Source organism: Schistocerca piceifrons, chromosome 2, assembly GCF_021461385.2.
Source record: "Schistocerca piceifrons isolate TAMUIC-IGC-003096 chromosome 2, iqSchPice1.1, whole genome shotgun sequence".
NCBI classification, from domain to species: Eukaryota; Metazoa; Arthropoda; class Insecta; order Orthoptera; family Acrididae; genus Schistocerca; species Schistocerca piceifrons.
This window is the reverse complement of record NC_060139.1, coordinates 528,051,152-528,073,886: the sequence shown is the minus strand read 5'-3', so window position 1 is coordinate 528,073,886 and position 22,735 is coordinate 528,051,152. Positions and strand designations below refer to the sequence as shown.

General features: G+C 44.0%; 1 protein-coding gene across 1 annotated transcript in view; it reads left to right on the top strand.

Annotated features, from left to right (window-relative positions):
- LOC124775551 overlaps nt 1-15,227 on the top strand; it is a 108,648-nt gene extending 93,421 nt beyond the window's left edge. Inside the window, exons 7-8 of the mRNA XM_047250381.1 lie at nt 10,993-11,289; nt 15,073-15,227. Of these exons, the coding sequence (XP_047106337.1) occupies nt 10,993-11,289; nt 15,073-15,227 (452 nt within the window). The remainder of the gene's footprint in view (nt 1-10,992; nt 11,290-15,072) is intronic.
- The last annotated feature ends 7,508 nt before the right edge of the window (nt 15,228-22,735 follow it).

Below are 22,735 nucleotides of genomic sequence, written 5' to 3'. Positions count from 1 at the left end.
CCTGGCGCCTCAGTTGGACCAGCGTTCGTGGTGGACGTGCAGACCGCGTGAGACGACGCTTCATCCAGTCCCAAACATGCTCAATGGGGGACAGATCCGGAGATCTTGCTGGCCAGGGTAGTTGACTTACACCTTCTAGAGCACGTTGGGTGGCACGGGATACATGCGGACGTGCATTGTCCTGTTGGAACAGCAAGTTCCCTTGCCGGTCTAGGAATGGTAGAACGATGGGTTCGATGACGGTTTGGATGTACCGTGCACTATTCAGTGTCCCCTCGACGATCACCAGTGGTGTACGGCCAGTGTAGAAGATCGCTCCCCACACCATGATGCCGGGTGTTGGCCCTGTGTGCCTCGGTCGTATGCAGTCCTGATTGTGGCGCTCACCTGCACGGCGCCAAACACGCATACGACCATCATTGGCACCAAGGCAGAAGCGACTCTCATCGCTGAAGACGACGCGTCTCCATTCGTCCCTCCATTCACGCCTGTCGCGACACCACTGGAGGCGGGCTGCACGATGTTGGGGCGTGAGCGGAAGACGGCCTAACGGTGTGCGGGACCGTAGCCCAGCTTCATGGAGACGGTTGCGAATGGTCCTCGCCGATACCCCAGGAGCAACAGTGTCCCTAATTTGCTGGGAAGTGGCGGTGCGGTCCCCTACGGCACTGCGTAGGATCCTACGGTCTTGGCGTGCATCCGTGCGTCGCTGCGGTCCGGTCCCGGGTCGACGGGCACGTGCACCTTCCGCCGACCACTGGCGACAACATCGATGTACTGTGGAGACCTCACGCCGCACGTGTTGAGCAATTCGGCGGTACATCCACCCGGCCTCCCGCATGCCCACTAGACGCCCTCGCTCAAAGTCCGTCAACTGCACATACGGTTCACGTCCACGCTGTCGCGGCATGCTACCAGTGTTAAAGACTGCGATGGAGCTCCGTATGCCACGGCAAACTGGCTGACACTGACGGCGGCGGTGCACAAATGCTGCGCAGCTAGCGCCATTCGACGGCCAACACCGCGGTTCCTGGTGTGTCCGCTGTGCCGTGCGTGTGATCATTGCTTGTACAGCCCTCTCGCAGTGTCCGGAGCAAGTATGGTGGGTCTGACACACCGGTGTCAATGTGTTCTTTTTTCCATTTCCAGGAGTGTATAAGGTGAGAATGTGGGTCTCGCGGGAGGCGTGCGCGTGATAGTCCCTGCAGTCGCACTGTCCTCTGTGCCGTCGGTGGCTCAGGTGGATAGAGCCCGGTCGGGGCACACGTTTTCACCTCTCCCTCTTGATATATATCGACGCCCGTCAGCAGCTGAAGATATTAATATATAATTCTAATTTCGTTCTAGTCAATGCTGTCGGCAGCTAAGGACGCCTTCAGCCAAAAGCAATAAAATTTTGAAGATTTGGTGCCTGTTGTTTCGGACATGTCCGAAACAGTAGACACCATTTTGATCCTGCAGCCACTATGAATGAAGACAAAAAGGAATTAGTCACATTCACTGCCATTGTCTGTCGATTTAAGACAGTGGGGAAAGTAGAAAATCTATGCCGGACATGGTTTCGAACCGAGGTCTTCTATTTCCTAGGCAGAGGTGCTGACCGATGCACCATCCAGGCACAGTGTTCGTTGCAACTGGACGTACTATATTCGCACACCTTCTGTAAGACCCACACATTACTTTTGTAGTGCCCCTTGGCCATATATATCGTGTCTGGCCTTCGGACATGTGTGCAAGTACAGACTCTATATACAGGGTGGTTCATTGATAGTGATAGGGCCAAATATCTAACGAAATAAGCGTCAAACAAAAAAACTACAAACAACGAAACTCGTCTAGCTTGAAGGGGGAAACCAGATTGCGCTATGGTTGGCCCGCTAGATGGAGCTGCCATAGGTCAAACGGATATCAACTGCGTTTTTTTTTAAATAGGAACCCCCATTTTTATTACATATTCGTGTAGTACGTAAAGAAATATGAATGGTTTAGTTCGACCACTTTTTTCGTTTTGTGACAGATGGTGCTGTAATACTCACAAGCGTATAAGTACATGGTATCACGTAACATTCCGCCAGTGCGAACGGTATTTGCTTCGTGATACATTGCCCGTGTTAAAATGGACCGTTTACCAACTGCGGAAAAGATCGATATCGTGTTGCTGTATGGCTATTGTGATCAAATGCCCAACGGGCGTGTGCTATGTATGCTGCTCGATATCCTGGACGACATCATCCAAGTGTCCGGACTGTTCACCGAAGAGTTACGTTATTTAAGGAAACAGGAAGTGTCCAGCCACATGTGAAACGTCAACCACGACCTGCAATAAGTTATGATGCTCTAGTAGGTGTTTTAACTGCTGTCGTGGTTAATCCGCACATCAGTAGCAAACAAATTACGCGAGAATCGGTAATCTCAAAAATGTCGGTGTTGAGAATGCAACATCAACATCTATTGCACCCGTACCATATTTCTATGCACCAGGAATTGCATGGTGACGACTTTGAACGCCGTGTACAGTTCTGACAGATTTTTTACACGCGTTCTATTTAGCGACGAAGCGCCATTCACCAACAGCGGTAACGTAAACCGGCATAATATACACTACTGGGCAACGGAAAATCCATGATGGCTGCGACAAGTGGAACATCAGCGACCTCGTCGGGTTAATGTATCGTGCGGCATTATGGGAGGAAGGATAAATGGCCCAAATTTTATCGATGGCAATCTAAATGGTGCAATGTATGCTGATTTCCTACGTAATGTTCTACCGATGCTACTACAAGATATTTCACTGCATGATGGATGTCCGGCACATAGCTCGCGAGCAGTTGAAGCGGTATTGAATAGCATATTTCAAAAATGGCTATGAGCACTATGGAAACTTAACTGCTGAGGTCATCAGTCCCCTAGAACTTAGAACTACTTAAACCTAACTAACCTAAGGATATTACACACATCCATGCCCGAGGCAGGATTCGAACCTGCGACCGTAGCGGTCGGGCGGCTCCAGACTGTAGCGCCTAGAACCGCTCGGCCACTCCGGCCGGCTAGCATATTTCATGACAGGTGTATTGGTCGTCGAAGCACTATACCATGGCCCGCACGTTCACCGCATCTGACGTCGCCGGATTTCTTTCTGTGGGGAAAGTTGAAGGATATTTGCTATCGTGAAGATGAGCGTTTCGCATTAGACTGTTGGAATTATCCCTCGAGGTCTCCCAGGAGCTCCGTAAGCAATTTAAGATGAATACTAGGACGGTTGTTTTGGAGGGCACAGCTGAGTTGCTTCCCCATAATTCCGCAGTTCTGTCTTGTGCTCTGTCTGTAATGGTTTCGTCATTAACAGGACACTGATCCCAAATCTTTTTACTTCATTCGTTTTATCTAAAGCCTTATCTGTGTCAGACTCACATCCCCCAACTTAGCTCGGATCTCCACTCTCCGAACACTTTACAATTCATTTTAAAGCCCAGAATGCCAAGCACTCTTTCCCCTCTCACAGACAACCTCTACCAGGTGATTAAATTGCCATCTCCTCTCAAGTTCCTCGTGTATCTCACAAATTCTATAGATCCTGTAAACTTGGAGAAGAAAGCAACAGTTTTCTCACGAATCCCCTGGTTCGCGTTGCGCCTATATTAACATGTTGTACCCTCCCTCCTGTTCAGCACCTTTCGAATCGTATTCCAAGGAAACTTCCTGTCTCAGGACTGCGTGCTGACGTTCCCCCATCTTACTAGCTGTAATTGTAGCGTTTATATCGCCTCCGTATGTCAAGGCTACAATACATCATCTGACCTCCCAATGAGCATAAATTTCCCCACGCTCTTCCCTACACCCACTCACAAACCTACCGATCCATATAACCTTTTCAGCCCTCACCTCCATCCTATCTTAATAGCCTTATAGCAGTTACCTTGAGCTGACCTCAAAGGACTTTCCAGAAGCAGTAGCTTTATCTTCACCTTAGCACCAGCACCAGCATCACCATCGCCATCTTTGCTTCTTTAGAGATACATTGCTTATTAATTTATCTTAATCCTGTTAATTTAATTCATTCTAGCGGTAAAACTATGTAAATATTTTACAATGTCAGTTTGCTGCGGAGTAGCAATATGTATGCAGTCTGCCCACCACTCCATCATGTGATGAGAATGAAATTAATAGTTAAGAAAAAGACGTATCAACATCAAAGCCGTGATATTGGCCTTGCATATACCTGCCCGTGCATAAGAGTCCTTTGTAATATGAAACTTCCTGGTAGATTAAAACTGTGTGCCGGAATCTCATTCTTTTGTAATATATTTGTCTTATTGGGTCTAGATTTGCACTCATCGAACCAACGCACAACATACAGTGGATGATGCACAGTATATATCATTTCTCTTCGCTTTCTATTTTCAATCTGAATGGTGTTCAAGAAAACAGCTCCCAGTGCGTCTCAGAAAGTAAGAGGTCAAGCTGGTTTCGACACTACAATGCTTTGCCGGCCATGGACCTATGTTTATTAGTGGGAGACGGACGCTTTGATGTGGTCTTCCAGCCATTGCACAGTTTCGGCATTTTCTGTGTCGCCAAACCATTCTAGGGGTGAGAAAACGATAAGTGACAAATGAAATCTTAGCAGCTATCCCAGAAGAGCAGATGTTTCGAGTTTTATTCCAACACTCAGCCACTCATCGACCTAGCCATTATACAACCCATTTCCTCTTCTTGATGATTATTCTCATTATGAGAGATGTATGTGAAAGGAAGTTATACATTTATACAAGTGTTTTACAGTTGTACTCGCAGAATATCTCTCTCTTCCGCCACAGTTTTTTTTGCCATTATTGCTCTGTCTAGTACAATGGAGGTTATACTCATATGTCGTAGCACATAACCTATCATCTTTTCTCTTCATTTTGACAGTGTTCCCCATGCATTCTTAACCAATTGCTCACAAACCTGCTCATTTCTTATCAGTCCACCTAATTTTCAACATTCTTCTGTAGCGACACATCTCAAACGCTTCGATCCTTTTTTGTTCTAATGTTGCCATTGTCTATGATGCTGAGCTCCAAATGTACATTTTCAGAAATTTCTTCATCAGACTAAATCCTATGTTTGATGCAAGTGGGCTTCTCTTGTCCAGAAGTCCTCCCTTTGCCTATGCTGGTCTACTTTTGTGTCCTTGCTTCGTCTGTTATGAGTAGTTTTGCTTCCAAGGTAACAAGTTCCAACTTCGTCTACTCCAAGATTCATAATTTTGACGTTCTCAATTCAGCTACATGTTATACTTTTCTCTTTTCCAGTTTGCTCTCTATCCATATTTTGTACTCGTTAAACTGTTCATTCCATCCAAAGAATCTTGTAATTCTTCTTCATATTCACTGAGAAGAAACGTATCAGCGAATCTTATCATCGATATCCTTTCATCACGAATTTTAATTCCACTCTTCAAACTTTATTTTTTCCCGTCATTGTTTTATCGATCAATGGATTGAACAGTAGAGTAAAATTACTACACCACTTTCTTACACTATTTTTAATCGGAGCACGTGCTTCTTGATCATCAATTATTATGACTCCTCCTTGTTTTTGTACATACTTCCCTTCTCTCCCCATAGCTTACTCATATTTTTCGTCATCTTGCACAGTTTTACATTGTCGAACGCTTTCTCTAGGTCGAGGAATGAGCGTTTCATCATTCTTCTTCAGCCTTGATTCCGATATCAACCGGAACGTTTGGACTGCTTGTCTGGTCACTTTACCTTTCCTAAAGCTGCTCTGATAGGCATTTAACAGATCCACAATTTTCTTTGCCATTCTTCTGTATACCGTTCTCGTCAGCAGCTTGGATGTGCGAGCTGTTAAACTGATTGTTCAATAGTTTTCGCACTTGCTCGCCATAGCTATACACGGATTTGTGTTGATAGCATTTCCTCGAAAATGTGATGGTGCGTCACCCATCTCATAGATATTACATACTAGCTTGAATATTTGTTTATTTGTCACTTCCCACAATAATTTTGGAGACTCCAGTGGAATATAATCTATCCTCTGTGTCTTATCTGATCTCAGAGGTCTTTTAAATTCTGACTGTAATACCGGGTCGCCTGTGTCATCCATATCGAATCCAATTTCCCCTTTTATCACGTCATGAGACACGTCCTCTCCCTCACATAGGCCTTAAATGGTATTTGCACTATACACTCACTCTTTTGATTTTAACGGTGGAATCACCTTTGTACTCCTAATCTTACACCGTTGCATTCAGTTTCACCGAAGGTTCTTTTGACTTTCATATACTTATACCGTTTCGGTCCTGCCTTCGATCATTTTATTTTTCATTTCTTCACATCTACCTTGCAGCCATTTCGGACCGGCTGACCCCATTTGCTATTTAGTTTATTCCTAAGTGATTTATAATGCTTTATTCCTGAAACTTCCTGGCAGATTAAAACTGTGTGCCCGACCGAGACTCGAACTCGGGTCCCGAGTTCGAGTCTCGGTCGGGCACACAGTTTTAATCTGCCAGGAAGTTTCATATCAGCGCACACTCCGCTGCAGAGTGAAAATCTCATTCTGCTTTATTCCTGTCTTTCCTTGGCCATTTCTGTACCTCCTTCTTCCGTCAATCAGTTTAAGTATGTTTTCTGTTTCAGAAGGTTTCTTCCCAGTTACCTTCTTTGTAACTATGTTTGTTGTCCAAATTCTGTGCTTGCCGCTTTTAGAGAGGTCCACTACTCTTCAACTGAACTGTCTACTCCGGTGTTCCTTCTTGCAGTCTCCACATCCTTAGCGAACTTTAAGCTCGTCTCGACATTTCTCACTACTACGGTATCGCACTTCCTTTCACACTGATTTTTTTTCTGACGATTGCTCCCTCCTGCGTATATCTCGCGAAGAGACCATGAGGATAAAATCGGAGAGATTAGAGCCCACACAGAATCTACCGACAATCCTTCTTTCCACGAACAATACGAGACTGGAATAGAAGGGAGAACCGATAGAGGTACTCAAGGTACCCTCCGCCACACACCGTCAGGTGGCTTGCGGAGTATGGATGTTGATGTAGATTCCCTTAAACTTCAGTCTACTCTTAATCGTTACTAGTCTGAGTATATATCCGCTGCTGGATAGACCCTTACATTCCAATATCTGATTCCGAAGTCTCTGTCTGAACATCACGTGATCGAGCTCGAACTTTCTCGTGTCTACACGTCTTATATCTCCCCCTCCTGTGATTCTTGAACAGAGTATTCGGTATTACGAGTTGAAATTCATTGCAGAATTCAGCCTTTCTCCTCTGCCAAGCCCATTACATTCCAAAGTCCTATCTTCTAATCACCCCTCGTACAACAATCATATTTTCATCTTCTGTTACATACTGAATTATCCGTTCAGAATCCCAATACAATTCTTTGTCTGCTTATCCGATGCTTGGGGCGTTAGCTTGTACACCGGAACTATGATAGTCAGCCTTGGTTTACTGGCGAACCTGATGCGAACAACAGTATCACTGAACCGTTCATGTCCTACTTTACAATTCATAACGAATCCTACTCCCGTTATATCACTTTCAGCTGCTGTTGATATTATCCCGTATTAGTCTGATCAGAAATCTTTATCTTCTTTCCATTTCACTTCACTCACTCCCACAGTATCTGGACTGAACTTTTGCATTTCACTTTTCTGACCTTCTAGCTTTCTTACCACGTTTAACCTTCTGATATTCCATGGTCCGACTCGTAGAATGTTAACCCGTCGTTGGTTATTCAATCTTTTTCTCATGGTTACCTCCCCCTTGGCAGCGCACTCCCGGAATTCCGAATACGAGATTGATCAGGAATTTTTTCCCACTGCAGAGATTATCATCACACTTCTTCTATTATAGGACTCATGTCCTGTGTATACACAGTATGTGTCTTTAATGCAGTGGTTTCCCTTTCCTTCTGCTTCATGCCGTTGATTATTGCTGACTCATTCGCATTTTAGGGGCAGTTTTCCACGCCAAGGCTAAGAGACTGCACTGAAGCTCTATCCGCACCTTCGCCCTCTCTGACAAGGCTTTTGGCAGAACGAGGGTGACTTCTTACGCCAGGTGTCCTTAGCCACGATTGATGACGATATCTATTCAAAATTTAAGCAGTGGCTGCGTTAGAACCCGAGATCCAAGGACATGTTGGTTCGTAATCAAAGATGCTACCCGTAGATTACTGAAAACATTTGTATCTAACAGTAATGTATGTGAACCATCTTGCCTTAGGGATCTATGTTTCTCCTTGTGCCTCGTGTCATCTTGCGAAGCGTCCCTGTAGTGACGCTCCGAAACATTTCCCCTTCACTTTAGCGAAATTTGCCATTGGTTTTGTAACCTTCAACCACATGGAACCCAGATATCCCAGTTGGCGTGGTAACGTCTGGAATTCGTGTTGGCCACTTCATTGGCGCTGCAGATGTTGCAGACACATGCCCAAACGAGAGCGACGTTTACCGTTAAGCATCTCGCCTGAATATCAAAGTGTTCTGTACTTCATCCTACTGTAACCACAAAATATCATCCGTGGCAGCCTTGTTATCGTGCTCAGGAGTTTTTCAATTTCAAATGAAAATTTCTGTTCATTTACCCTTCAAAAAAGTGTTGTCGAGACATGTGTCGTGATAATATCCTGGGCCATAGGACACGATGTAGCTTCCTTTCCAACTCTTGCACATAACAGTGGTTTTCCTTAGGCTAGAAAACGGTATTCCTCCTGTGCGAACTGCGATATGTAGCACATTTATTAGAAAACTAGTGTCTCGCCCCAGCTTTGCATGGGTAGCATTTTCTAAAGCTGGACGCACTGTAAATATTAACTGATGACCATCCAAAATGCAACACCATGAAGGAAACATCCAATTCGGATGCAATTTGCGTCACGATTAGCATTTCAGTGCAGGTTCATATCACGGGCGCCAGTAGCTCCACCTGCAAGCGCTGTATAAACGGGGAACAGTGTGGACGTACCGGAATTGATCTTTCGCACGGCTGTTTTGCGTCAGCAGCTTCAGTATGCCTTGTAGAACGCTGTGAGGTTCGTAGTTCGACCGAGGAACAATAGTTGCCTGTTTGGATTGTGGAGTATCCTTCAGAGAAATGGGTGACCACGTCGGACGGAACCGAACAACTGTGATGCAGATCTGCAACCGGCTGCACCAACCTCGCTGCACCACTACACGTGGTGGCAGGCTTACTGTGCACATGGCTGTGATGGATCTCTCTGCCACATCACCAACCGTATCAGAAGAAATTCAGTCTGTTGCGCAAGAAGAAGTAGTGTGCGCGCGTACTATACGACGTTGTTTGCAGGAGAGTGGACTACTGTTCGCAAGGCATCCATTAGTGCGTTTACCACTGAGTCAACGGCACAGGCATTTGATCCGGCAATGATGCGGTGAACGACAGGCATTCACAACCGAATGTGGCGACATTGTTTTAACCGGTGAATTCTGGTTCTGCCAGCACCACCACAGTGGTCGCATTACTGTCTGGAGGCACGGCGGCGAGAGACTGTTGCTTCATCCACCGCCAAACTGGTCCTGCGCCTGATACTATGGTTTGGGACGGTACTGCATTAAATTCCTGCACCCCCCAACTACGCCCTGCTGTTACACAGCCAGTCACAGCTACATCTCTCAAGTGCTGGAGCCTGCTGTCCTCCAATACCTTCGGGGCTGGCTGATGGCCACATTGCAACAGGATAATGACCGACCACATGTGGAATGCTGTGTTCGAGACTTCGTCTCACCCATCGGATTGCATTGCAGGCTTGGCCTCCTTGTACTTACAATCTCTCTCCTTTGGAAACGTCTCGTCCGTGATTGCGGAACGCCTGGCCGGGGATACATCACTAGTTGCTACACCAGATCAACTTTGGCAATATGTGTGAAGTATCGTGGGCAGCTACACTTCAACAACACATTCAGAGCCTGTTTCATTCATTACCTAGGCGTGTAGCAGCGGTTAGAGCGAGCAATGGCAGGAAGTCAATACTGACTTCATCATCTTCCTCACATCAGATGAGGCCGTATTTTCAATCATGTGATCTTTGCACAACGTGTCATCTCCCAAATAAATTTCGCTGCGATATCTCCGGCCCTTCTTGGAGTTGCATTTTGGATGGCCAGCATTGTATTCGGAAACTGTCCTCTTCCAGTGAAAATCCTACATTAGTTTTTCAGATTAGCATTCACGTACGGACAGAAACAAGCGGTAGGGGACTTTAACGTATAACCTAAACCCTTCCATTTTCAGATCTTTTTTCATGGAAGCCACGCCTTGTGGCCACCGTGCTTGACATTCATCTGCTCCTTTGGAAACTTATCTCATTGGAGACAGTTCAGTTGATCAAGGGACGATGGCAGGTACTTCCCGTCTTTGACGCAGCACGAAAATACACGAAGTTTCTCTCTGCCACGCAGGGTTTCTTTGCTAGGTAGATCATTGCAAATGCTCTGATCCTCTCTGTAATAGAATTTCCCAGCCTGTGAGCTACATAGTGTGTGTAGCCGCCACCAATCGCTGCGTTGCAATGTATCTGTGTCGATATTGGATTCGCAGCGCAAACAGTACAACACTGGAACAAAACAACACAAACTGACAACACTGCTATTTGTCAGCTTCAGAGCAGGAGCAATACCTATTCATTTCCTCAACTGTACGAAGTCAAGTGGGTTACGGGGACTCCTCGGATACGCTGTAGATGAAGCAGAGGTATGTGGTATTCACTCCATCAATCTCAGATATCTGTTTTTCTGAATACGTTATTTATATTTCTGTTTCGTCTTACATCGTTGTGAGCGATTACTCCTTGATATTTGTTGATTATGACCTACCCTATTCTAATCATTGATCATCTATGATTTAGATAAACGACACCCAACTGTGCTGTCCGGAGGAAACTTCGAATGCAGCTACCACCAGTATACGAGCATCACCACCACTTGTTTGTTGTGATTGTTTTTCAGATGAGGAGTGGCAGCTGGAAGACAGAAGCAACGCTACGCTCTACGTGGACACTGGCTGCGTGCAGCTGTTGGTGAATGCCCTGGACCATCCCACGTGCCCACTGGAAGACCTGCCACCAGAGAGGATCGAGCAGCGTGATCAGTGCCGTGTGCAACTTTGGGACGACATGGTGCAGAGGTCACCCCACATACCTGTGACCAGCTACCTGGCTTACACGCAGAGGGCAAATATCAACCTCTGCCTCTTGGCCTGGATGACTGTCAACTCACACAGCATTTGTGAGGACGTCCCCTTTAGTATGACGCAGTCCGTACAAGATGCACGCTGCTATTTCGATAGCCCTGACGACCAGTCGTGTCTGCAGTCGAACGATACAGATGCCATCTGCTCTGTTTTCAGAGCTATTCTGTTGCTGAAATGTCGCGATTTTTCCTCACATAAGCCTCTAGAGGTGTGTGCCGTCAAACTTTACTCAGATGGATCGTACTCTACAGTGTTCAATGTAACTTGGGGAGAAGGTATCTACAAACAGTATGGAAAGCCAACACAAAGAGCCCTGAAATACAAATACGGTTTAAACAGCGCCACGTTGAAATACAAGGATTTTAAAATTGACAACTTAAAACCATTAGAAATCTCATTTATAACACTAAATATTCTTTTCCGCTTATTGACTGCAGGGGTATATATGTACCTTCCCCAGTTACGTAATTTACCTGGAAAGATATTCTTGTCCTTTCAGATCACGGGTATAGTCCAGATCCTGTGCTCTGAGGTCGTGTATCGTATGGCAGGCGTCCCTGACTTATCGACAGCAGTGCTGATCGATAGCGCCCTCACACTTCTAAGCTGTTTCTGGCTAAACTCATTCTGCTACCAAATGTTCGCATGCATTCGTTATCTCAGGCTCCCTAACGACCTGCTACGTGCCGAAGCAAGCCAGATATTCCGTCGTCAGGCGCTGTATGCAGTAATAGCCTGGAGTACTGTATGTGCAGCATGTATTGCTTTCGAAAAGACAAGTAAACATTACCTGATGTACAGTCGGATATTATTCCTGCTGGGTATTACACTGTCGATATCTTTCAATTTGGTTTGCCTCGGACTGCTGGGATACATGTACCTATGTACTCGGAATTCCATGAAGCAACTCAAAATTTTTAGTGGCGCTAAATTTGCTTCAAAGAAACAACTTCTTTTTATGTCAGTGAAGGCTGTAATCTTAAGTGGAGTAGGAATAATCATTCGAATTGGGTTCCACCAGGCACAGGGCATAGCTCAGTTTGTGTACTACGTACATATCGCTACAATGGTGCAGGGACCAGTGCTATTCGTTTGCTTTGTTTGTAACGGAACAACACTCCCTCTTTTCAAGAACATGATACTGTCGTGGTGGGACCCAGACATCGTCTGTCACGGGCGAGAGCTCTGTTCCGCAGAGGAAAGAAATCTGGCAAGGACACTCAATGAACAGACTTTGGCTGCAGAATACTCGTTGTAATCTTCATAAGGATCCTTTTGACGGACTACCTTCATTGTAGACCATAATAACGTCTGTGGCTAGTTATAAAAATAGAATCTACTTCATGAGATTACATTAACTGCGGCCTATATCGCACAGTCAGTACTTCAGCTTACTAATTTATACTTTGTTTATAATTGTGTGCTTGTTTGTACATGTTAGTCTATTTATACGCATTTTAATACAGTGAGATGAAATAATTACTTACTAATTTCCATGAAAATAAGAGAAAAGTTCTTGCCCTACTTCCTCCGCCCAATCGTATAATGAAGCATTAAATGGAGTATAAAATTTAAATAACGCCACCTTTTTGGTGTCTGACATTTGTCAGAGGTGAAAATAATGCGAGAACTTCCTGTTCACTATACGTTACTGTAACCACTGTTCTACAAAGTTGAGGCAAAGCAGTGAACTCTTACAATTCATTTACAAGAATCTTTTTCCTTTCGCATGATCATTCGAAACTTTTGACAGATATCAGTATTTATCTGATGTTTAAAACTGCATAGCCACTTTGTACGTAAATAATGCGGTATTGGATCTGGGACTGGTGCAAGGTATCACTTTTTTCTGGAACTTTTGAGGGACTTTCACTTCTGAAAACTCTTTGAGCACCTGAAGATTGTAATACTGTATCACATTCAACTCTAATTTCGGACAGAATTCGTAGGTGTGCCTTTATTTATCTATATAGCTAGTTAATTTAGATTATTGATAGTATCCGAAATAAGGATAATTTACATAGGTGAGTAGAAGGTGAATTGAGGGATCAGAAGTAAAGGGCTACAAGTGACATATCCCACAAAACTGAGGTAAGTTCACCTAGAGCACGGTAAGGCACTTGAAACTGTCATGTCAAAGGGATACAACTGAAATTCCACTCTGTATTGCTCCACGGTGAATGAAAAGAAAACTAGCTACAAGATGTCACGAAAGACTTCCACTCTTGTAAGATTATATTTATCTTTTATGTCGTATGTTATCTAACTAACCTTTTTACGACACATGACAAGAAGGAAGTGACCTATACAGTGCGAAATATTTTCAGCAATAAGATAGTGCATTACACAGTATTCATTCTTAATATGTGTCACTATCGTAAGCCACAGAAGGGATAGTGCTCATGTAGCATTGTATATACACTCCTGGAAATGGAAAAAAGAACACATTGACACCGGTGTGTCAGACCCACCATACTTGCTCCGGACACTGCGAGAGGGCTGTACAAGCAATGATCACACGCACGGCACAGCGGACACACCAGGAACCGCGGTGTTGGCCGTCGAATGGCGCTAGCTGCGCAGCATTTGTGCACCGCCACCGTCAGTGTCAGCCAGTTTGCCGTGGCATACGGAGCTCCATCGCAGTCTTTAACACTGGCAGCATGCCGCGACAGCGTGGACGTGAACCGTATGTGCAGTTGACGGACTTTGAGCGAGGGCGTATAGTGGGCATGCGGGAGGCCGGGTGGACGTACCGCCGAATTGCTCAACACGTGGGGCGTGAGGTCTCCACAGTACATCGATGTTGTCGCCAATGGTCGGCGGAAGGTGCACGTGCCCGTCGACCTGGGACCGGACCGCAGCGACGCACGGATGCACGCCAAGACCGTAGGATCCTACGCAGTGCCGTAGGGGACCGCACCGCCACTTCCCAGCAAATTAGGGACACTGTTGCTCCTGGGGTATCGGCGAGGACCATTCGCAACCGTCTCCATGAAGCTGGGCTACGGTCCCGCACACCGTTAGGCCGTCTTCCGCTCACGCCCCAACATCGTGCAGCCCGCCTCCAGTGGTGTCGCGACAGGCGTGAATGGAGGGACGAATGGAGACGTGTCGTCTTCAGCGATGAGAGTCGCTTCTGCCTTGGTGCCAATGATGGTCGTATGCGTGTTTGGCGCCGTGCAGGTGAGCGCCACAATCAGGACTGCATACGACCAAGGCACACATGGCCAACACCCGGCATCATGGTGTGGGGAGCGATCTCCTACACTGGCCGTACACCACTGGTGATCGTCGAGGGGACACTGAATAGTGCACGGTACATCCAAACCGTCATCGAACCCATCGTTCTACCATTCCTAGACCGGCAAGGGAACTTGCTGTTCCAACAGGACAATGCACGTCCGCATGTATCCCGTGCCACCCAACGTGCTCTAGAAGGTGTAAGTCAACTACCCTGGCCAGCAAGATCTCCGGATCTGTCCCCCATTGAGCATGTTTGGGACTGGATGAAGCGTCGTCTCACGTGGTCTGCACGTCCAGCACGAACGCTGGTCCAACTGAGGCGCCAGGTGGAAATGGCATGGCAAGCCGTTCCACAGGACTACATCCAGCATCTCTACGATCGTCTCCATGGGAGAATAGCAGCCTGCATTGCTGCGAAAGGTGGATATACACTGTACTAGTGCCGACATTGTGCATGCTCTGTTGCCTGTGTCTATGTGCTTGTGGTTCTGTCAGTGTGATCATGTGATGTATCTGACCCCAGGAATGTGTCAATAAAGTTTCCCCTTCCTGGGACAATGAATTCACGGTGTTCTTATTTCAATTTCCAGGAGTGTATATTGCTCCAGATAGCAACTGTGTGATAACTGAATTGATAACAACCAATAATGAAGTATTATGGAGAAAACTTGAATCGAATATCCTTAATTACCAATATTCTGGAATCAAAGAGATACAAGATAGTACAGACTATTATGAACTGTGATATTAAACTGATCATTTATATTAAATTGTTATTCCAGCATGAGCACAGAAAATGCTACAAAGTACTTTTATGTCTAGTATAAATTAAAAACTTGAAACTCCATTTCGATATCTCGAGAGAATTTTGAATCCCTGTGAACTTTAACTTCAGTCTTCTCGGAACAATAAAAGTGTACTTATACCCCTTTGATTCTTACCCACCCAATTGTAATTTAAGTAATATGACAGGGGAAATTAAGGGGAGTTGGAACGCCCTATCCCCACAATGTTAAAGTTACTGACTTGGCTTTCCTGTATTTCAGGAACCACTGTAGCCATTGGCATGAAACTTTTACAGGACATTAAACTGTATCTTCAGAGTCCAATGAACTACAATAATTGCATTTCAGCTACTGCTTTCGGAAATGCAATTTTTTAATTACACAGTTAAAATGTTATGTAACTTTTATGTACGTTATCCTAAATTTTAATTAAACGTAACATTATGTTCTTCTTTTGGTTCAGTAGACTCAGAATATATACGTTATTACTCCCTGAAAATTTGAGTACTCTACTCAAAGTCATTTTTGATGTTTAGGGAAAAAAAGGAAACAGAAAATGTAAACTTGCGGGAACGGCTTCTAAAGTTTGAAAAGACTGTAACTCACTTAAGATGTGCTTAATTTTTTATTTTTAGTCACTCAGAAGCACCCTGCACCATACTGTATATCATCCTTTTGATCTTTTTCCAAGTTTTTCTTCTTTTCTTCTTTCTGGACTCCTTAGTGGCCAACTGTGCTGCATACTCTGCTTTACCAATGCGAACCTTGTCCATGGGAAGTCAGTCCATATAAGATTATTGAAAGACCAATTGGGATTTTAGTCTGACCAAGCAGACACTTCTTCAGTAATTCAGGATTTTCCAGGTTTCTGGAAATAGGTTTTATGATATCCATGACTGCTGCTTTAATGGAATATTTATGGCTCTATGAACCGTTTGAGTACTGGGCATTGCTGTAGTTGCACCATGAATCAGTTCCAGGAGGGCAAAGGTGGTGTACTAGTTTTTCATCAGTTGACAGTCCGTGGAAGAAGCTAACCTGCCTGCTTCATTTTCAACAAATCCTCAGTATTATATCTAATGGCTAGCCCATAATACTGATGTAGTTTATCAATCATTCTGTCTGTCACACTGCCTCTTATCATTTTACCATCAGAAAGTTTCTTGTCTCTCACTTTGTTTCAACTTCCTCAACCTGGTGCCCATCCTCTCCTGGACATGATCCTTATAACACAGCAATCTGCATCCTTCTATATAAAAAATTACCGATTTTATTAGATCATGAAGTAATGCATGTAAAAATTTTAACATTTTTCAACCAGTGTAGATTATATTTTAACAAATAAAATAAAATACTCCCCTTGTGAGTTTATAAGTGATATTTACATCATTTTATTCGAAAAATTGCAAATTCTATAATGAGATAAATATACGAAAATGTAAAAAAAAAATTCCCGTTCTAACTCCCCTTAAATCATTGTAAAAGCAGAGAAGCAAGTTGCTGGTTACAACTGACGGGCAGCAATGTGTGAATGAATCTGTAATGGCGTTTGTTGGGCCGATTAGTGGTTGGGTACCATTATTGATTGATTGTCATTGTTTACTTCATATAGGCTATCAACTTCGCTTATAGTGATTTCAAAGTCATCAAAGTTCAAGTCTCTGTTTGCATTCTTACCAAGAACAACAACTCTTTTAAGCCAGATATCACAGTTTTTTGCTCGCCCACAGTCATTAACGTAAATTCAACTATTTGTCTATCATGTACTAAATTTTCTAATCTGTTACACCTGTCTAAAGCAAACGTGATGGCTGTGCACATGCTTGTTAAATTTTGATCAAGACTTCTTATTGTGTTAGAGACATCTTCATGAATCTGCATTATTCGTTCATCAAGGTCTTGGCATTGAGAGTGAATTGTGTCAGAATACTCGTGCATTCAGGGTTTGTAACACACTATTTCTCTAGGTATTGTTTATTAACAGCATCATAGCCTTTTACAGGGTCTTTTACATCTACGATCCTTCTTCCCTTAAAGTCAACGAAAGTCTTAGCCACCTTAAAATTGTTCTTCAACTCTTTCCGAAACCGCCTGGTTACAAGTCTATCTTTGAGTCTATTGACGCATAAACATCATTGATTTCTGATCTAAATTCTTCAATTGAGTCTCCATCGATGTTAGACTCAAATTCTTAACGAGTTTGTCTCCATTTAACATGTTTAAAATGTCGTTGAATCCATAATTCATACACAAGAGTTTCAAGACAAACAGGCACAGATGACCACAGACAAATTCATCAAAATTTTGTATTCTCTCGCTGTTGTAATACAACTCATTTTCACCCAACTAACTAGCGAGCTGCTTAGGGATAATCCCACCAAACAAGTTAAAAACGAGCTTTATGTTGTTGTTTTTGTAGTAGCAAATACAGTGTGTGCCAACATGGTTTGAAGTGTTTAAGTTCACTATGCCACATTCAAAATTTTTCTCCTCATTGGGCAGTTCAAAACTGGCTCTGAGCACTATGGGACCTAACATCTGAGGTCATCAATCCCCTAGAACTAATAACTACTTAAACCTAACTAACCTAAGGACATCACACACATCCATGCCCGAGGCAGGATTCCAACCTGCGACCGCAGCGGTCGCGTGGTTCCAGACTGAAGTGCCTAGAACCGCTCAATCACGCCAGCCGGCGGCAGTTCATCAATCATGGAAACACCCCGAAAATGATCAATTTTTAGCTGTTTAGCCAGAGTTTCTATGTCAAAATTCGACAGTGGATCATCAATTTTTTTAAACATCTTTTCGATTATGTTCTTTTTTTTTTTTGCTTACTTTTGTCCAGCGTTACCTGAAGGACTTCTTCCAGCTTTCTTCTCCATCTCCAAACTGATTGTGTCTTTTCTTTTCGTCCAGCTCTTTATCACCGTTTTTCTTGTTTATGACTGATTTTGCGATTGCTGCAGACCCACCGGAAAGTGAGTCAGTTGTTGCGAGATATGGTAAAGCTGCCAGAAATAATAGAAGAAAGGCACCCTCATGCTTCTGTTTTGTTAGGTACTCGATGATTTTTTCACAACTGGTATGGATAGCGTGACGAGCAAACTTCCACCTGCTTCCTTCTCATTCTTCCTCTTTTGGGCATCAGTCAAGCTACCCATTTATGAAAGTAAAAAAGCGATGAACAAAAATTTTTACAGGCCCCGTCAATTTCAATCCCCATGCCTAATTTTCGTTTGCCATACATTATTCCTCAAACTGCAGTTGCATCTTTTTCTCCTTATGAAGCATCACTTGCATGCATTCCTTTTTTTGCAGCTAGTTGAAGCTGTTTTCGGCTTATGTCTTTTTTCTAAGTCTTTGTTGTCTCTGTATGCTAGGTCATGTCGTTTGCACGCCTCATGCAGTTGATTGATTCCTTCATCTCCTCTAGCTAATCTTTCTTCTAACTTCGTCCCCGGACCACAAAATTTGTAGCTTGGAAGAGCCATTTCGAACGGCAATTTGTTGATGAGAGTGTTTACTAGAGTTTTTCCATGTTTTTCACTCGTCCAAAATGTGTGCGGAAGATTGTTCAAAAATCAAGTATGGAATCCCCTTGGGATTGTTGATGATGAAGTCGCTAAATTTGGTCGTCAACATCTGAGTTATGCCAACTTTATCGTTGTGAAAATTTTTGTTCCCTGCTAGTTCTTCGCCATGGATAACTGCTAATCTGTCGATTAATTGACGAACATCGTTCATCCAAACATGTTCCATCGGTCTCGTTGTGTATTTTTTAAACAAACCGTCGCCAACCATGGTCTGAGAACTGCTTTGGCTGTCCGAACTACCACCAGCTCGTTCAAATGACTCGTTGAGATTTGACGCTGAAAAGGCGTGGAATTATTTATCAACGATAATTCTGTTTAAGTTATTGTACTTGTTGCCTTTACTCGACTTTATTTTATTGGGGTTGCTCTCGGTGTACACAGCGTTTGAATCGAACAAAATTCTTGCGTAATTCTGCAAGTCGAGAGAATGAAACTTGTCATCAGAATCATTCAAGGTTATATCATTTTTAGTCAAGAGATTCATTAGGCCACTAGTCCCATCATACTCCTTATCACTGATTTTCAACCTGTCATCATCAAACTTTATCGGCAATTTTCCGACATACTTGGAGGTGCCAACTGGCCTTAATCCAAAGACGTGGTCTTCACTGTGGTTGATAAATTCTAGCATTCTTTGGTTTATGTTGATTCGTTTGACGTCTTTACCCTTCATTTCACTTCGTTCTTCATCGTCTATGCTCTTCATTATGCCTCGTTCTTCATCGTCTTTGATCTTCATTTCACGTCGCTCTCCTCCGTATTTCGCTAGCAGATTACATTAGCGTGTAATCTCTCTCTTCTTCATCAGGATGCTTGATTGATGGAATATCGTGAAATTCATCAAAATGGTATTGTTTTCTTCGACTTCTCTATTCTCTTGAATGGCCTTCAGTACTTTATCACCCAAGCCTTCAATTGCCTCTTTGACTTTTTCAATCGAATTGGTTCTTTTTTTTTAAAAAAAAATTTCATATTCTGTCCTTGGCTACTTCTTCCACTTTTGAACTGTTCGTATATGTCCAGGTGTGTGTGAATTCTTAAGGGACCAAACTGCTGAGGTCATCGGTCCCTAAGCCTACACACTGCTTAACCTACCTTAAACTAACTTACGCTAAGTACAACACACGTGTGTGTTCGAGGGAGTACTCGATCCTCTGACGGGGGCAGCCGCCCGGACCGTGGCAAGACGCCCTAGACCGCGCAGCTACCCCTCGCGGTTTTTGAACTCTTCCTTTAGTTGTGCCTTTACTCCCATATTCTGCCTGGCTTTCTTGACGGCTTCGGGATCGTACGCTTTCAACATGCTCGTCCCTTTAGAGCGCTCGTATTTTTCTAACATTTATTAAATGAAAAATGTTGGACATCCATCGTTCATCGTTCAACGTTAGCATTCATCGTTCAGTGTTTGCGTTCATCATCATCGTTTAACGTTTGCGTTCATCATCGATCAACACGTGCATTCAGCGTTCAACGTTTGCATTCATTCATTCAACGTTCGCGTTCATCATTCTACCTTTGCGTTCATCACTCAACGTTCATGTTCATCGTTGATCCTTCATCGTTCATAGTTCATCGTTCAATGTTCAACGCTGATCGTTCATCACTTACGTTCACCGTTCAAAAAATCATTAATTTTCTCTCTATAGTTGATCTTAACATGTCAATCGTGATGAAACCGTATTTGTCTCTATTCCAGCATCTACTGCACAGCTCCTTAAAGTCGTCGAACTTCAAGTCACCACCAACTAATTCATGATAGATATGACTCAAACTCAAGTCGTCCTGCCTGAAGGTGTTCAAAAACTTTAGGTTGTCCCGCACTAGCTGTTAGGCATTTTTGAGTATGTCTGGGTGAAATAAAAACAATCTACCCCCTTATGCCTCCCTCTCGTAAAATATTCTCTGGCTATGTCTACATCTACATCTACGTTTATACTCCGCAAGACACCCAACGGTGTGTGGCGGAGGGCACTTAACGTGCCACTGTCATTACCTCCCTTTCCTGTTCCAGTGGCGTATGGTTCGTGAGAAGAACGACTGCCAGAAAGCCTCCTTGCAGCGTCAGCCACTTTAGTTTGCTAAATATCCCCGTAACGCTGTCACACTTACCAAATAACCCTGTCACGAAACGTGCCCCTCTCCTTTGAATCTTCTCTATCTCCTCCGTCAACCCGATCTGGTACGAATCCCACACTGATGAGCAATACTCAAGTATAGGTCGAACGAGTGTCTTGTAAGCCACCTCCTTTGTTGATGGACTACATTTTCTATGGACTCTCCCAATGAATCTGAACCTGGTACCCGCCTTACCAACAATTAATTTTATATGATCATTCCACTTGAATACGTTCCGCACCCATACCCCCAGATGTTTTACAGAAGTAACTGCTACCAGTGTTTGTTGCGCTATCATATAATCATACAATGAAGGATCCTTATTTCTATGTATTCGTAATACATTACATTTGTCTATGTTAAGGGTCAGTTGCCACTCCCTGCACGAAGTGCCTGACCGCTGCAGATCTTCCTGCATTTCGCTACAATTTTTTAATGATGCAACTTCTCTGTGCACTACAGCATCATCCGCGAAAAGCCGCATGGAACTTCCGACACAATCTACTAGGTCATTTAAATATATTGTGAAAAGCAATGGTCCCATAACACTCCCCTGTGGCACGCCAGCGGTTACTTTAACGTCTGTAGACGCCTCTCCATTGAGAACAACATGCAGTGTTCCGTTTGCTGAAAACTCTTCAATCCAGCCACACAGCGGCCGGCCGGAGTGGCCGTGCGGTTCTAGGCGCTACAGTCTGGAGCCTCGGGCATGGATGTGTGTGATGTCCTTAGGTTAGTTAGGTTTAATTAGTTCTAAGTTCTAGGCGACTGATGACCTCAGAAGTTAAGTCGCATAGTGCTCAGAGCCATTTGAACCATTTTTGAACCAGCCACACAGCTGGTCTGATATTCCGCAGGTTCTGATTTTGTTTATCAGGCGACAGTGCGGAACTGTATCGAACGCCTTCCGGAAGTCAAGGAAAATAGCATCTACCCGGGAACCTGTATCTAATATTTTCTGGGTCTCATGAACAAATAAAGCGAGTTGAGTCTCACACGATCGCTTTTTCCGGAATCCATGTTGATTTCTACAGAGTAGACTCTGGGTTTCCAGAAACGACATGATACGCGAGCAAAAAATATGTTCTACAATTCTACAAAAGATCTTGAAAACTGGGACTACTTGTGCTCTTTTCCAATCATTTGGAACCTTACGTTCCTCTAGAGACTTGCGGTACACGGGTATTAGAAGGGGGGCAAGTTCTTTCGCGTACTCTGTGTAGAATCGAATTGGTATCCCGTCAGGTCCAGTGGGCTTTCCTCTGTTGAGTGATTCCAGTTGCTTTTCTATTCCTTGGACACTTATTTCGATGTCAGCCATTTTTTTCGTTTGTGCGAGGATGTATAGAAGGAATTGCAGTGCGGTCTTCCTCTGTGAAACAGTTTTGGAAAAAGGTGTTTAGTATTTCAGCTTTAGACGTTTCGTCCTCTGTTTCAATGCCATCATCATCCCGGAGTTTCTGGATATGCTGTTTCGGGCCACTTACTGATTTAACGTAAGACCAGAACTTCCTAGGATTTTCTGTCAAGTCGGTAGATAGAATTTTACTATAGAATTCACTGACCGCTTCACGCATAGTCCTCCTTACGCTAATTTTGACATAGTTTACCTTCTGTTTGTCTCAGAGGTTTTGGCTGCGTTTAAACTTGCAGTGAAGCTCTCTTTGCTTTCGCTGTAGTTTCCTAACTTTGTTGTTGAGCCACGGGGGCTTTTCCCGTCCCTCACAGTTTTACTCGGCACGTACCTGTCTAAAACG